The sequence below is a fragment of the Atractosteus spatula genome (genome assembly GCF_055471065.1).
Source record: "Atractosteus spatula isolate fAtrSpa1 chromosome 10 unlocalized genomic scaffold, fAtrSpa1.hap1 SUPER_10_unloc_1, whole genome shotgun sequence".
NCBI lineage: Eukaryota > Metazoa > Chordata > Actinopteri > Semionotiformes > Lepisosteidae > Atractosteus > Atractosteus spatula.
The window spans coordinates 1,369,606-1,385,873 of NW_028296612.1; the positions used below are offsets into that span (position 1 = coordinate 1,369,606).

At 48.7% G+C, this 16,268-nt stretch overlaps 2 protein-coding genes and 1 pseudogene across 2 annotated transcripts; all 3 read right to left on the minus strand.

Moving 5' to 3' along the window:
* Nucleotides 1-1,047: 1,047 nt before the first annotated feature.
* Nucleotides 1,048-4,293, minus strand: LOC148813358 (uncharacterized). The gene is made up of 2 exons (XM_088908370.1): nt 3,877-4,293; nt 1,048-2,225 (listed from the first exon to the last, which is right to left on the minus strand). Exon 2 carries the CDS (start codon nt 2,129-2,131, stop codon nt 1,319-1,321), a length of 813 nt encoding a protein of 270 aa, XP_088764496.1. The 5' UTR covers nt 2,132-2,225; nt 3,877-4,293; the 3' UTR covers nt 1,048-1,318.
* Nucleotides 4,294-4,307: 14 nt separating this feature from the next.
* Nucleotides 4,308-5,221, minus strand: LOC148813359 (uncharacterized; annotated as a pseudogene).
* Nucleotides 4,523-15,461, minus strand: LOC148813360 (uncharacterized). Its single transcript, XM_088908321.1, has 3 exons — nt 14,828-15,461; nt 11,585-12,442; nt 4,523-5,869 (listed from the first exon to the last, which is right to left on the minus strand). The coding sequence occupies exons 1-3, from the start codon at nt 15,213-15,215 to the stop codon at nt 5,289-5,291; spliced, it is 1,827 nt and encodes a 608-aa protein (XP_088764447.1). The 5' UTR covers nt 15,216-15,461; the 3' UTR covers nt 4,523-5,288.
* Nucleotides 15,462-16,268: the final 807 nt, after the last annotated feature.

The following is a 16,268-nucleotide window of genomic DNA, read 5'->3' on the forward strand; positions in this document are numbered from 1 at the left end:
GGGAGTATTATTGGACCATTTTGATTTCTGAATGTGATATTTACCCAGAATGACTAATACATTTACTATAAATAAATGCTCTTTTTTTCAACTTTTACTCTTACACAGTACAATATCAAAATCCTTAAACCTAAAAAAACACCTTTAAATGCCTACGAACAAAACTCTGCAAGACCGTCCAAAACAACTTCACAAACAAACACCTTACAACTAAATGTACCAAAGACTCCCTTTCAGCCCGACAAAAAAACACACACACAATTCATTCTGCTCATGCTTACATTTAGAGAGTACTAATTTAACTGGATAAAACCAATGAACAATTTTAAACCATAGCTCTTCACCTTTATTTGTAATGCAATATCCAGCAGGAGTTGTCCAAACTCATTTCCAATTTGTACTTTCAAACCGTGCATTCCAAAAAGTTCGACTTGACGCGCACGCCTTTCCTGTCTAAAATAAAAATCAGCACTCGTTTGGTTTTTACAAAACAAATCTATTTTCCTTTTACACCATTTCAAATACCCCGGGCATTAATAGAAACAACAGGCACAGACATACACAAAAGCCCATAACCAGCTCTAAGAAGAGATAAATTATTGCGTTTTCCCAAGAACCAGAACTACAACAATCCTTAAAACACGACTACAACATTCAAAACCAACACTCAATAAACACTAGCATAGGCTGCTATAACAAATATAATCAAACGTAACAATCATTAACTGAGCAGTCACTGGGAGCGAATCTCCTTCCCGTCTACAAAAGCCCTCTCTCCCACAAAGTCGGCTCTCCTCCCCTCTCTTCTTGGGGCCACAGTTGGTTCTTGTATCAGTGAGGAGGAGAGCAGAGGGATGAAGCCAGTTCAGAGAGGGGGGTTATAAGGAGGCCATGATTGGTAAGGGCCAATGGGAAATTTGGCCAGGACGCCGGGGTTACACCCCTACTCTTTTCGAGAAACGCCCTGGGATTTTTAACAACCGCAGAGAGTCAGGACCTCGGTTTTACGTCTCATCCGAAGGACGGCGCTTGTTTACAGTCCCCGTCACTATACTGGGGCATGAGGACTCACATGGACCAGGAATTATTATAGTGACGGGGACACTATACTGTAAACAGCTGCTGTCCTTTGGATGAGACATAGAACCGAGGTCCTGACTCTCGTCAACACCTTCCCAAAATAACCACAGCAGGTGACCGAGTTAAAGACTTTGACACAGAAAATGTTTGTGAAGAAGGTGGGATACTGCTTGGGACCTTAGTTTTAGTTTATTTTTTATTTTTTTTTATTACTGAAGCTCAGCAGGTGTGAGCCTGGTCAGTACCTGGATGGGGAGACCTCCTGGGGAAAAACTAAGGTTGCTGCTGGGAGAGGTGTTAGTGGGGCCAGCAGGGGGCGCTCACCCTGCAGTCCGTGTGGGTCCTGATGCCCCAGTATAGTGACGGGGGACACTAGACTGTAAACAGGCGCCGTCCTTCGGATGAAACTGTTTTCGGATGAAATGTTCCTGCTCCCATTCCCCCCTGCCGGTCCCAGCTCCTCCGGCTCCTCCTCCTGGTGACAGTGAACCGATTCATCGCCGCTGTCGGCAATATCCTTCGGCTCAAGCTGACTAAACCTGTCTGTAAAATCACCAGGAGCCAAGGGCGTGTGTGTCTCCCTCTTGGGCTCCGCTTTCACCAGTTCGTTACACCCGGCTTTGAAATGGTTAGTGTCCAGATGATTCATCTTCTCTGTAAAATCATCAGATAGTAGGAACCCAGGTGTCTCACTCTCAGGCTCTGTCTTCATCACGGGCACAGAGTCCAGATCCTCCACCCTCTGTCTGCTCTCTGGGTGCTGCTGCTCACTGAGTGTCTCTTTCCTGTGTGCGGCGGTGAGCTCTGTCTCCTGCATCAGACAGGAGCCCCCCTCCTCCTCCTCACTGTGCTGCTGTTCAAGAGGAGCCCTGTCCCCAGCGTCAAGGAGAGCGCTGACCTCTGACCCTCCCGGTCCCGACCCGGTTCTGGATTTTAATCGTCTGTCGCGGATGGATCGCCTGGGCCTTGGACTTTTTGCCCTGTTTCCTCCCCCGGCCCACCAGCACTCCTTGGACACGCCCCCCCCTGTTTTCATCCCCGTATCCTGCATGACCTTTTCCCCCGTGTTTCCTCACTCAACCCTGGATTGTGTCGTCTGCATAGGGTCCGGAAAGACCTCTCCCTGACAATAGGTTCATTCCATGCTGAAAAGAGAAGAAACAAAACACCATGTTTGTGAGGCCTTCTTCAGTCACTACGTTATATACTTCATGATAATGTTTCTTTATCGGCCCTATACGATTTCTGGCGTGAGGAATTGGTCTTGTCGCGGACCACAGCTTGCTCTCCAGGAGACACACAGACGGGGAGAGAGAGAAGCTGGGGGGTCAGAGCGCAGGGTCGGCCATTGTACGGCGCCACCTGGAGCAGCTGGGGTGAAGGGCCTCGCTCAGGGGGCCCAACAGAGTAGGATCCTCCTGCCGGCTGCGGGATTTGAACCGGCAAACCCTTCCAGCCCCAGGCGCAGATCCTGAGCCACAGAGCTGTGTCAGATTGGTCTTCCCACAGATAAATCACTTCCCAGTCCATTAAAATATCATTTCTGGGTAATGATGAGGCAGTGGGAGCTGAAGTGATAGCTGAAAAGCCAACTCTTCTACAATCTGAAGAATAAAAACTCCAGATTGTTTAATGGCTAGGTGAAATAAGCCACAGAAACTGCTACTGCAGAGCTCCCCGTGAGCACCCTCTTCTGTCAAACACCAATTTATGGGTTTTACCACTGTTGATCATTAAGAGAAAGCCATGTTTTTTGAACACCCTATGAGAAACACTTTTGCTGTTGTCAGAAGAGAGTCTTAAGTGTACGACACAACACTTCTAACCCCAAAATATGCAAAGAGAGTTGCAGGTCCTCTTTAAAGCCATTTACCACTATGATATTGGTAAACCTCAACGAGCTCTTGCCCTGTTGAAGTACTGTACCTACAGCTGAATCCTGTACATCTTCCAGCTAGTCACACTCTCTGATCAGAAGGCCACAGGGGTGAACAGACCTCAGTACCATCCCCCCTGCCTCTGTATGACCTGAGCTCCCAGGGTCCTGGAGTTTCATTAGTACTAACGTAGTGCTGAGATCTGAGTCCTTCACCCCTCACCTCTGTCGCTCTGGCAAGCAGGGCTAGTTATTGAAATCTATTTCAATATTTATAATATTGAAATAACGCTGTTAATAATAATAATAACACCTCCTCTGCACTCAACAGTCTTTACTGCTGAATTAATCTGATTAGCAACCCGATTATCAATCGATTCCTTAGCTCTTGAGAGTGTTTTTCAATTAATGCTTTTTTTTTAAAGCTATTATCTATCCTTTGAATACACTAGAAGAATAGCTGTATCATTCTGTGTTCATGCCTTCGTGAAGTTGCGAAGGGCAGGAAAATTAAACCCCTGTGAATTATTCGGGGGCCAATCGGAGCATCCTGTTCGGACAAGAACGCTGACAAACGCACAATCTGTAAACCGGGCGTTTCCAAAACTGAGAATTACAGAATATAGACTGAGTAAGCAAAACCCGAGTCAAAAACTCAAAAACCTAGACCGCTACCAAGTTTTCACAAATTCTACATAACACCCACACAGGGGAAAAAAGACAGACGAACCTGCCTTCTAAATGAAACGGAATGTTACTTCGAGTTAAATCTCTCTCTCTATATATATATAAATGCTACAAATTGAAGGGGATTCGAACCTTGCTCCAGAAATTGCATCCAATAACCAGGAGAGACCATTTTTCAGCAAGGGATTCCTTATACAGGAAATCCAGAGTTTCGTAAAAGCATACATCCTTACCTAGAATCCGGTCCTTGCTCTGATAAGGGGCGTCTCTCCTCCGGTGTTTCCCTGTCGTCCCTTCGGTCTTCGTCTTCATCCCTGTTTTCCTGGACTGCTGATGACTTAAGGATTGACCGAAAACTTAAAATAGACCCCCCCCCCCCCCCAAAGCAATTCAGCAAACACCTCAGTGCCCACTTCTTCTTTTTAAGCTTCTGAGGACTGTGAATCGTGACCGGCGTCTCTAGATTCTTACCCCGCGACAGAAACAGAAAATATCAACGCAATGTCAGGATGAATCAAGCCAGTGCTTTTTAACCACGCTTCGAATTCTCCACACACTGAAAAGCTTTCTCGCCCAGATGGATATGCTGGTGTCCTTGAAAATCTTTCCTCCTGCCACAGCACTTACTACTCCTACTCCTACTTGGTGCTTTCTTTAAGACTCCCTAAATCCCCACACTGGCTACAACCGGGGGTCTTTCTCCTGTGTGGATGTGCCCATGCCTTTTCAGGTTTCTCAAGTCACTAAAACTCTTCCCGCACTGATGACAGACAAACGTCTTCCCGCCTGTGTGAAGGTGCTGGTGGGTTTTTAAGGTGCTGAGGTGTTTAAAACTCTTCCCGCACTGACCGCAGCTGTGTCTCTCTCCCGTGTGGATGCGCTGGTGTGCTTTTAAGTCACCCGACCGGGTGAAACCCTTCCCGCATTGACTACAGCCGAAGGGTTTCTCCCCTGTGTGAGTGAAAATGTGGGCTTTCAAGTGACTTAACCGACTGAAACTCTTCCCGCACTGACTGCACAGGTACGGTTTCTCACCCGTGTGAAGACGCTGGTGCCGTTTCAGCTCACTTGTGGTACAAACTCTCTTCCCACACTGGCTGCAGCTGAACGGCTTCCCTCCCGCGTGAAGGTGCTGGTGGGTTTTCAAGGAGCTGAGGTGTTTAAAACTCTTCCCGCACTGACCGCAGCTGTATCTCTCTCCCGTGTGAGTGCGCTGGTGTCTTCCCAGGTCGCCTGACCGGGTAAAACGCTTCCCGCACTGACTGCAGCTGAAAGGCTTCTCTTGCGTGTGAATGAGACTGTGGGTCTTCAAGGTGCCTGCCACGGTAAAACTCTTCCCACACTGACTGCAGCTAAACGGCTTCGTTTCCCTGTGAACGAAGGCGTGGGATTTTAAGTGTGCTAGTCGGCTAAAACTCTTCCTGCACTGAGGACAGCCGAAAGGCTGTGGAGGCGCTGGTGCCTTTTCAACGTGCTCGGGCCAATAAAACTCTTCCCACACTCGTCCCACCCGAAGGGCCTTTCTCCTTTACGAGTGAGCTGGCGCCGCTTTAAGGTGCCCAAGTCGCCAAAGCTCATCTCACACGGACCGCAGCTGAAGGTCGCCCCTCCCTGCTGTAGTGTCGCGTTCTGCGAAAGTTCCACGTCACGATCCGGCTCTGCGCCCTGAAACGGAGCTGGTTCCTCTCCCCTGTGCCCCCCCGGGGTCCTGCTCAGCAGCGTGAATCCACTGGGGCGCCTTCTCTAACTTTACAGGCTGGAAAGCAGCCAGCTCCTCCGGCTCCTCCTCCTGGTGACAGTGAACCGATTCATCGCCGCTGTCGGCAATATCCTTCGGCTCAAGCTGACTAAACCTGTCTGTAAAATCACCAGGAGCCAAGGGCGTGTGTGTCTCCCTCTTGGGCTCTGCTTTCACCAGTTGGTTACGCCCGGCTTTGAAATGGTTAGTGTCCAGATGATTCATCTTCTCTGTAAAATCATCAGATAGTAGGAACCCAGGTGTCTCACTCTCAGGCTCGGTCTTCATCACGGGCACAGAGTCCTGATCCTCCACACTCTGTCTGCTCTCTGTGTGCCGCTGCTCACTGAGTCTCTCTTTCCCGTGTGCGGCGGTGAGCTCTGTCTCCTGCGTCAGACGGGAGCCCCGCTCCTCCGCCTCCTCCTCGCTGTGCTGCTGTTCAAGAGGAGCCCTGTCCCCAGAGTCAGGGAGAGCGCTGGCCTCTGAGCCTGTAAACACAGGACATGAGGACAAGGCCTTTATAAGTTGTTTTTTTTTAATATGATTCAAAAACAAATATCCCCCCCCCACATAAAAAAAGAAGCTTAAATCTGAGACAGGCAAGAAAAATACTTGAATAACAGAGTCTGCATTAAGATGTGAGATCAAGCCTGGTAAAAACACCACTGAGCTGTTGGAAGACAGAGAAAGTGAAAAGGAGGTGGGAAAAGTTCAATAAAAAAGGTGGGGTTCTGGACCCCCAAAACTAAAGGAAACGTAAAGAAGATAGCATGCCCGAAACTCCATAATCTGAAAGTCAAGTCATTCTACAAGAAGATCACAAAACACCAAGAGAGACAAACCTGGCGACATAGCTGGTCTCTAAAATTCCCTGCAAATCCCGACACAACAAGACTACTTCCCTGACGAGCCGGAAGTGCTCATTGAAAGCAGCAAGATCCCTTAACCTCAAACCACGGAGAGTTTATAGCACCGAGACAGACCTGTACAGAGCACTAGAAACACCTTAATATTCAATTTATCCTGTACCTTAAACCACAGGGAGTTTATAGCACTCGGACAGACCAGTGCAGAGCACTGGAGACACCTTGATATTCAATTTATCCTGTACCTCAAACCACAGAGAGTTTATAGCACTCGGACAGACCAGTACAGAGCACTGGAGACACCTTGATATTCAATTTATCCTGTTCCTCAAACCACAGGGAGTTTATAACACCCGGACAGACCAGTACAGAGCACTGGAGACACCTTGATATTCAATTTATAATGTACCTCAAACCACTGGGAGTTTATAGCACTCGGACAGACCAGTACAGAGCACTGGAGACACCTTGATATTCAATTTATCCTGTACCTCAAACCACGGAGAGTTTATAACACCCGGGACAGACCAGTACAGAGCACTGGAGACACCTTGATATTCAATTTATCCTGTACCTCAAACCACTTGGAGTTTATAGCACTCGGACAGACCAGTACAGAGCACTAGAGACACACCACTAGGGAGAGGCTAAATGAAATCTCAAATTGCCGTTGACTGCAATAAAAGAGGTATAACAGGACAGAAAGAAAGTAAGTTGTATTAGTGAGCTGAAATCTTTAGAGCTTTAAGAATCCTGGTTGTAATTATCCTAAGGTACAAAGTAAAAGCATATAGCCAGCAGCCATATCACTCTGCAGCTCCCAGCTGGCAGCCCCCACTGGAGCTCAGCAGGTGGGAGCCTGGTTGCTACTGGAAGAGGTATTAGTGGGGCCAGCAAGGGGAGCTCATCCTGCCATCCCTGTGGGTCCTAATGCCCCAGTATAGTGACGGAGGACACTATACTGCAAACAGGCGCCGTCCTTCGGATGAGACCTAAAACCGAAGTCCTGACTCTCTGTGGTCATTAAAAATCCCAGGGTGTTTCTCGAAAAGAGTAGGGGTGTCACCCCGGCGTCCTGGCCAAATTTCCCATTGGCCCTTACCAATCATGGCCTCCTAATAACCCCCCTCTCTGAACTGGCCTCATCCCTCTGCTCTCCTCCCCACTGAGAGCTGCTGTGCGGCGAGAGAGCTGGCGCACTATGGCTGCCGTCGCATCATCCAGGTGGGGCTGCACACTGGTGCACTGGTCGTAGAAGTCTCCTTATGTCATATGCATGTGGGAGAACAGCTTGCAACCACTGAACCCGAAAAGAAGTAACCAAAGATGGCATTTTATACCGCCAAACCGAGATCACCGAGATGATAATATCATTTTTTTGTATTTTTGAAAACGATGCGGTCTGGCGGAAGTTGGCTTTGCGCCGGAATATCGAAATGTGCTGCCCGTCCTTGGTCCGTAGGATAAGAGGGCATGTATGAGGTACGCTGGCTGTGTGCCCACAACATATGGAAGGAGCTAACTGTTGTCTAGTCTGCAACTTAGACGTGATTAATACCCATAAAGGGATGTTTTGTTGTCTCATCATGCGTTCAGAATAAGTCGTAGCAACTTGTTTGTTTCACGGTATAAAAGACCATCTTTACTTACTTCTTTTCGAGTTCGGTGGTTGGAAGCCGAAGAGGACTTCTCCATAGTGAGAGGGGACTGAGTGGGGTGAGAGGGTATAAACAGGAAAGAGCAGGAGGAACGACAATTGATTAATTAGTGCGCGGGTGTTGGCGGCGAGAGGCGCTCGTGGGAATGCGGTTCGTCACAGTGCCCCTCCCGCCCTCACGGGCAGACTGGGGAACGGAGAGGGAACGCTGGACGTCCTTGACGAGAGTCTTGTCCAAGATGTCTCGCTCGGGAATCCAGGATCCTTCCTCTGGGCCCTATCCTTCCCAGTCTACCAGGTACTGGCGCTGCCCCCTGTGCCAGCGGGTATCCAGAGTCCGGTTCACGGTAAGGGTGGGCCAGCCGTTGATGAGTCGGGGCAGAGGTGGTCGAGGTTGAGGTTTAGAGAGGGGGGGAACGGTGGTATGGTTTAAGGGGTGAATACGAAGGGTGGGGGGGGAAGAGCAAGGCGGTAAGTGACCGGTAATCCTGGGTAATCCTGGAAACAACCCGGAAGGGGGCCAATAAAACGAGGACCCAGCTAGAATGAGGGTTGGTGTAGAGGAATGTTCCTGGTCGACAGCCAAACGAGGCGAAGTCGAAGCAGGAGGAAACGAGGTCGGGCAGCCAGAAACCAGGTCGAGAGTTGTAGCGCGCACCAGAGGAAGCCGAAGAGAACTTCTCACTAGTGAGCGGGGACTCAGTGGGGTGAGAGGGTATAAACAGGAAAGAGCAGGAGGAACGACAATTGATTAATTAGTGCGCGGGTGTTGGCGGCGAGAGGCGCTCGTGGGAATGCGGTTCGTCACAGTGCCCCTCCCGCCCTCACGGGCAGACTGGGGAACGGAGAGGGAACGCTGGACGTCCTTGACGAGAGTCTTGTCCAAGATGTCTCGCTCGGGAATCCAGGATCCTTCCTCTGGGCCCTATCCTTCCCAGTCTACCAGGTACTGGCGCTGCCCCCTGTGCCAGCGGGTATCCAGAGTCCGGTTCACGGTAAGGGTGGGCCAGCCGTTGATGAGTCGGGGCAGAGGTGGTCGAGGTTGAGGTTTAGAGAGGGGGGGAACGGTGGTATGGTTTAAGGGGTGAATACGAAGGGTGGGGGGGGAAGAGCAAGGCGGTAAGTGACCGGTAATCCTGGGTAATCCTGGAAACAACCCGGAAGGGGGCCAATAAAACGAGGACCCAGCTAGAATGAGGGTTGGTGTAGAGGAATGTTCCTGGTCGACAGCCAAACGAGGCGAAGTCGAAGCAGGAGGAAACGAGGTCGGGCAGCCAGAAACCAGGTCGAGAGTTGTAGCGCGCACCAGAGGAAGCCGAAGAGAACTTCTCACTAGTGAGCGGGGACTCAGTGGGGTGAGAGGGTATAAACAGGAAAGAGCAGGAGGAACGACAATTGATTAATTAGTGCGCGGGTGTTGGCGGCGAGAGGCGCTCGTGGGAATGTGGTTCGTGACAGTGCCCCTCCCGCCCTCACGGGCAGACTGGGGAACAGAGAGGGAACGCTGGACGTCCTTGACGAGAGTCTTGTCCAAGATGTCTCGCTCGGGAATCCAGGATCCTTCCTCTGGGCCCTATCCTTCCCAGTCTACCAGGTACTGGCGCTGCCCCCTGTGCCAGCGGGTATCCAGAGTCCGGTTCACGGTAAGGGTGGGCCAGCCGTTGATGAGTCGGGGCAGAGGTGGTCGAGGTTGAGGTTTAGAGAGGGGGGGAACGGTGGTATGGTTTAAGGGGTGAATACGAAGGGTGGGGGGGGGAGAGCAAGGCGGTAAGTGACCGGTAATCCTGGGTAATCCTGGAAACAACCCGGAAGGGGGCCAATAAAACGAGGACCCAGCTAGAATGAGGGTTGGCGTAGAGGAATGTTCCTGGTCCAGCCAAAAGGAGGCGAAGTCGAAGCAGGAGGAAACGAGGTCGGGCAGCCAGAAACCAGGTCGAGAGTTGTAGCGCGCACCAGAGGAAGCCGAAGAGAACTTCTCACTAGTGAGCGGGGACTCAGTGGGGTGAGAGGGTATAAACAGGAAAGAGCAGGAGGAACGACAATTGATTAATTGGTTTAGAGAGGGGGGGGGGGGGACGGTGGTATGGTTTCAGGGGTGAACACGGAGCGTTGGGAGAAATAAACAATGCGGTGTGAATACTTTCTGAAGGTACCGGATATATTGCTGTCCTGTCTCGTTTAAAAAAAAATAGTTGCATTGGAAAAAGACCCCATGAAAATATGGAATTAATAGCAATGGTGCCAAAGTAGATTTTCTTATGAAAAGAGATCCATACAGTATCTTATTCTTTATTATTTACCCTTTATTGCTCAAATATTTCTCGTATTTGATATATAAACTCTCTGGGGGATAAATACACTTTAAATTGTGCAGCAAAGACTTTGAGCTTTTTTATTTTGTTGAATTTAATCAGATGTGTGACTTTTAATTTTCCTCAAGAGTGACAGTAAAAGATCCGAATACGTTTTATACACATTTCTTGCTTAAGCTAAACAATTCTTTAAATTGTTCCCTATTCAAGGAGAACAGGACTAAACTTCACATTCCAAGACTATAAAGGAATAAAAAAATAATTCAATTTAATTCATTTGAAAATTGAATAAACCAAAAAGCTTTATACATTTTATTATACACATAAATTTAACTGCGTGACGAGAACTATTTCTGTTTTAGTCAACCGTAAGGAAGAGTATAGTCAAAACTCAAAAGTGGGCAGCTACAAAGTGACTACGACTAATAGACATTTTGGGAACAAGTAAAGGTTTGTTCCATGCTGAAAAGAGAAGAAAAGAAACGTTTCAGTTGCGGAGCCTTCTTCGGATGACGCGGCTACCTACTTGAACTAAAAGATTTTAGTTGACGTGGCTAAGAATATGATTAGATCAAACACTGGTGACTAAATTGGTGTTTTTAAGTCACCTGACTGGATAAAACAAGTCCCACACTGACTGCAGCTAAGCCGTCTCTCTCCTGTGCGAGTGTGCTGGTGCCTTTTCAAGTCATGTGATTGACTTAGGCTCTTCCCACACTGCCTGCAGCGGTCTCTCTCCCGCGTGAACGCGCTGGTGATCTCTTAAGGTACATGACCGAATAAAACTCTTCCCACACTGACTGCAGCCGAACGGTCTCTCTCCCGTGTGAATGCGCTGGTGATCTCTTAAGGTACATGACCGAATAAAACTCTTCCCACACTGACTGCAGCCGAACGGTCTCTCTCCCGTGTGAATGCGCTGGTGTGATTGTAAGGTACATGACCGACTAAAACTCTTCCCACACTGACTGCAGCTGAACGGTCTCTCTCCTGTGTGAATGCGCTGGTGGGTTATTAAGGTACTTAACCGACTAAAACTCTTCCCACACTGGCTGCAGCTGAACGGTCTCTCTCCTGTGTGAATGTGCTGGTGTGATTGTAAGTGGCTTATCTGACTAAAACTCTTTCCACACTGACTGCAGCAGAATGGCCTCTCTCCCGTGTGAAGGTGCTGGTGTCTTTTTAAGTCATTCGACCCACTAAAACTCTTCCCACACTGGCCGCAGCTGAATGGTCTCGCTCCTGTGTGAAGGTACTGGTGGGCAATTAAGTTACTTGACCGACTAAAACTCTTCCCACACTCACTGCAGCTGAATGGTTTCTCTCCTGTGTGAATGCGCTGGTGTCTTTTTAAGAGACTTGACTTACTAAAACTCTTCCCACACTGACTGCAGCTGAAAGGTCTCTCTCCTGTGTGAAGGTGCCGGTGGCGTTTCTGAGCTGTGTTTTCTCCATCGTGTCCCTCAGTGTGTTGCTCAGCAGTGTGAATCCTCTGGGGCTCCTTCTCCAGCTCTCCGAGACTCAAACCGTCCAGATCATTCAGTTGTTCCTCTCTGTGCCCAAGAATAGACACGCACCGCAGTTCGTTAAAACTTTCAACATTTTTCTCAGTAACCAGATTATTAAACCTGCGTGTGAAGTCATCAGATACTAAGGGATCGTATGAATGTTTTAGACTCTGCAATGAGACTCTCTCCACTTGAACAGAACAAGGCCTAATTATCATCATGCGCTGAAGGTGCTGCTGTTGTTCCTCCCTGTCCTGACTCTCCTCTGGGTGCTGTGACTCAGTACTGTTCTCTTCACCAGGTACAGCAGTCTGCTGCTCTGCAGGGTCAGTCAACTGGGGCTCCATGTCCTGCTCTGTAAGATTAAACTCACCCAGTTCTTCCTTGTGCTCTTGTACAGAGACACGGCCCAGCTCATTACAACCTTGTGTAATATTGTTTGTGTCCAGATTATTAAACTTCTCTGTAAAATCATCACATACTAAGAGCCCAGGTGTCTCTGTCTCAGGCTCTGTCTTCATCATGGGCACAGAGTCCAGATCCTCCACCCTCTGTCTGCTCTCTGGGTGCTGCTGCTCAATGAGTGTCTCTTTCCCTTGTGCGGCGGTGAGCTCTGTCTCCTGCATCAGACTGGAGCCCCACTCCTCCTCCTCCTCGCTGTGCTGCTGTTCAAGAGGAGCCCTGACCCCAGAGTCAGGGAGAGCGCTGGCCTCTGAGCCTGTAAACACAGGACAAGAGAACAAGACCTTTATAATAAAAATAATAAAGTTTAAAAGAAGGCTTTGGATCTGAATTTGAAGGAGTTTAGAGAAGGTGACTCTCTGAAATTTGTGGGGATATCCTCATAGGCGAGCAGGAGGATTTTAAAGTCGACACGAAACTTCACAGGAAGCCAGTGTGATGACAGGACACTCCAGTACATTAACACTGCACTGAGAGAGAGAGAGGGGTTAATACAGACACACTGACTGGACACTCCAGTACATTAACACAGCACTGAGAGAGAGAGGGGTTCATACAGACACACTGACTGGACACTCCAGTACATTAACACTGCACTGAGAGAGAGAGGGGGTAATACAGACACACTGACTGGACACTCCAGTACATTAACACTGCACTGAGAGAGGGGTTCATACAGACACACTGACTGACTGGACACTCCAGTACATTAACACTGCACTGAGAGAGAGAGGGGGTAATACAGACACACTGACTGGACACTCCAGTACATTAACACTGCACTGAGAGAGGGGTTCATACAGACACACTGACTGACTGGACACTCCAGTACATTAACACTGCACTGAGAGAGAGAGGGGTTCATACAGACACACTGACTGGACACTACAGTGCATTAACACTGCACTGAGAGGGAGAGAGAGAGAGAGAAGGGTTAATATAGACACACCGACTGGACACTCCAGTACATTAACACTGCACTGAGAGACAGAGGGGTTAATACAGACACACTGGCTGGACACTCCAGTACATTAACACTGCACTGAGAGAGAGAGAGAGAGAGAGAGAGAGAGAGAGAGAGAGAGAGAGAGAGAGAGAGAGAGGGTTTATACAGACACACTGGCTGGACACTATAGTACATTAACACTGCACTGAGAGAGAGGGGTTAATACAGACACACTGGCTGGACACTCCAGTACATTAACACTGCACTAAGAGGGGTTAATACAGACACACTGGCTGGACACTCCAGTACATTAACACTGCACTGAGAGAGAGTGGGGTTCATACAGACACACTGACTGGACACTCCAGTACATTAACACTGCACTGAGAGAGAGGGGTTAATACAGACACACTGACTGGACACTCCAGTACATTAACACTGCACTGAGAGAGAGAGGGGTTCATACAGACACACTGACTGGACACTCCAGTACATTAACACTACACTGAGAGAGAGAGAGGGGTTCATACAGACACACTGACTGGACACTCCAGTACATTAACACTGCACTGAGAGAGAGAGGGGGTAATACAGACACACTGACTGGACACTCCAGTACATTAACACTGCACTGAGAGAGAGAGAGAGGGGTTCATACAGACACACCGACTGGACACTCCAGTACATTAACACTGCACTGAGAGAGGGGTTAATACAGACACACTGACTGGACACTCCAGTACATTAACACTGCACTGAGAGAGAGAGGGGTTCATACAGACACACTGACTGGACACTACAGTGCATTAACACTGCACTGAGAGGGAGAGAGAGAGAGAGAAGGGTTAATATAGACACACCGACTGGACACTCCAGTACATTAACACTGCACTGAGAGACAGAGGGGTTAATACAGACACACTGGCTGGACACTCCAGTACATTAACACTGCACTGAAAGAGAGGGGTTAATACAGACACACTGACTGGACACTCCAGTACATTAACACTGCACTGAGAGACAGAGGGGTTCATACAGACACACTGACTGGACACTCCAGTACATTAACACTGCACTGAGAGAGAGGGGTTAATACAGACACACTGACTGAACACTCCAGTACATTAACACTGCACTGAGAGAGAGAGGGGTTCATACAGACACACTGACTGGATTAATATTCCAGAGGAGTTAATACAGACACAGACCCTGGAGGATTGTAATACTTAAACCGATTCAAACAATTTTGATATAACCAATCATGAGTATATACAAATCTAAACCAATACAACGGAAATACAATATTTATAATAAATTTGGTTTCCTAATGACGTCGGATTACACACCGATTCAGTGAAACAATTCTGGAATCTGAACGAGGTTTTTTCAGCACCGTAACCGGACAAAACAATTCAGTTTCCAGTAAAGACTCCTGTCGCTACATCACACAAATCTCTCCCACCTCACTCTGCATCCCTCCACTATACTCTCGCCTCTTTCAGAATTGTTTTTTTTTATTTGACGACAGGTTGATAGTGTGTTAGAGCGCGTACTGATAATAAGAATGTTTACTCTTGTGAGATGTTTTCTTTGAAATCAAGTTTGTTATTTAAAAAAATCTCACCAGGGAGGAAGTTACAGACACTGTTTTTAAACACACACACACACTGACTTCATACAAGTCACCACACTGACCTGACAGCTCCAGTTTCGTGTCCGTTTCTTCTTTTATCTCTGCGGTCACTTCCCAGGGAAGCGTGTGTCCAACACGATCTGTCTGTCCCCGATCTCCTCCTGCTCCCGACTCCTTCTCCCACAGCTGCAATCTCACGTTCAGCCTCTCGTTTTCCTGCTTCATCTGCGCCATCTCAGTCCCGAAGCTGTCCTCCACACACTGGGTGATCTTAAACACGGCCCACCTCACCAGGATCTGGGCGACGCCGCGGAGTTTGTCTTGAAACTCCTCCTCAGAGTCAGACGTCCTGTTTCGGAAAACTTCGGACACTTCATACACGATCGATTTGAGCAAAATCTGCACGAAAGAGTGGAGCTCGCTCTGCAGATTCAGCAAGCTCTCCGCCATTCTCCTTCAGAGTCGGTCAGCAGCACAGGCCGACTCGCGGAGTTTAAACAGACTAACCTTCTTTATTTCGATCCTTCACGGATCCTGCTGTCAGGGCTGTGATCCGTTCAAGCCTAAACACAGCCGGCAAGACGTTGCGTATCCAGAACCTGAAGTTATTATTATTATTTTTTAAAAAAACAAAGCAACTTCCTTCTTTATCATTATCGTGGGCGACCTATTTGCAGTGTCGCGCAGCATGATGACGTCAATCTTCAGCGCGGCCGCGGCTTCTAAACAATGGAGAAGCGGAGCTGAGAAAGAGGAGTCTCTGCAGCCGGATATAAACTTCACTGCACCCCCTATCGCCACCTAGCCAAGTGGATTCCTGTTCTACATCTCCTTGTGCAGGTTTTTGATTAAAGTAAAAACAAATGCAGTCATTTTCTTGCCAGCTGGCAGTGCTTCTTCTGCAGCGAGAAGCAAGATTGGTATTTCATCTTTCGCACATTGCAAACAAGTTGCTCCAGCAAGGAAATCAATACTTGCATTTAACAAAATCAAGCCATATGTGATTGTAGCCAGCAGCCATATCACCCTGAAGCTCACAACTGGCAGCCCCCCACTAGAGCTCAGCAGGTGTGAACCTGGTCAGTACCTGGAGGGGAGACCTCCTGGGAAAAACTAAGGTTGCTGCTGGAAGAGGTGTTAGTGGGGCCAGCAGGGGGCGCTCTCACCCTGCGGTCTGTGTAGGTCCTAATGCCCCAGTATAGTGACGGGGGACACTGGACTGTAAACAGGCGACGTCCTTCGGATGAGACGTAAAACTGAGGTCCTGACTCTCTGTGGTCATTAAAAATCCCAGGGCGTTTCTCGTAAAAGAGTAGGGGTGTAACCCCAGTGTCCTGGCCACATTTCCCATGGGCCCTTACCAGTCATGGCCTCCTAATAACCCCCCTCTCTGAACTGGCTTCATCACTCTGCTCTCCTCCCCACTGAGAGCTGGTGTGTGTGGGGAGCGTTCTGGCGCACTATAGCTGCCGTCGCATCATCCAGGTGGGGGCTGCACATTGG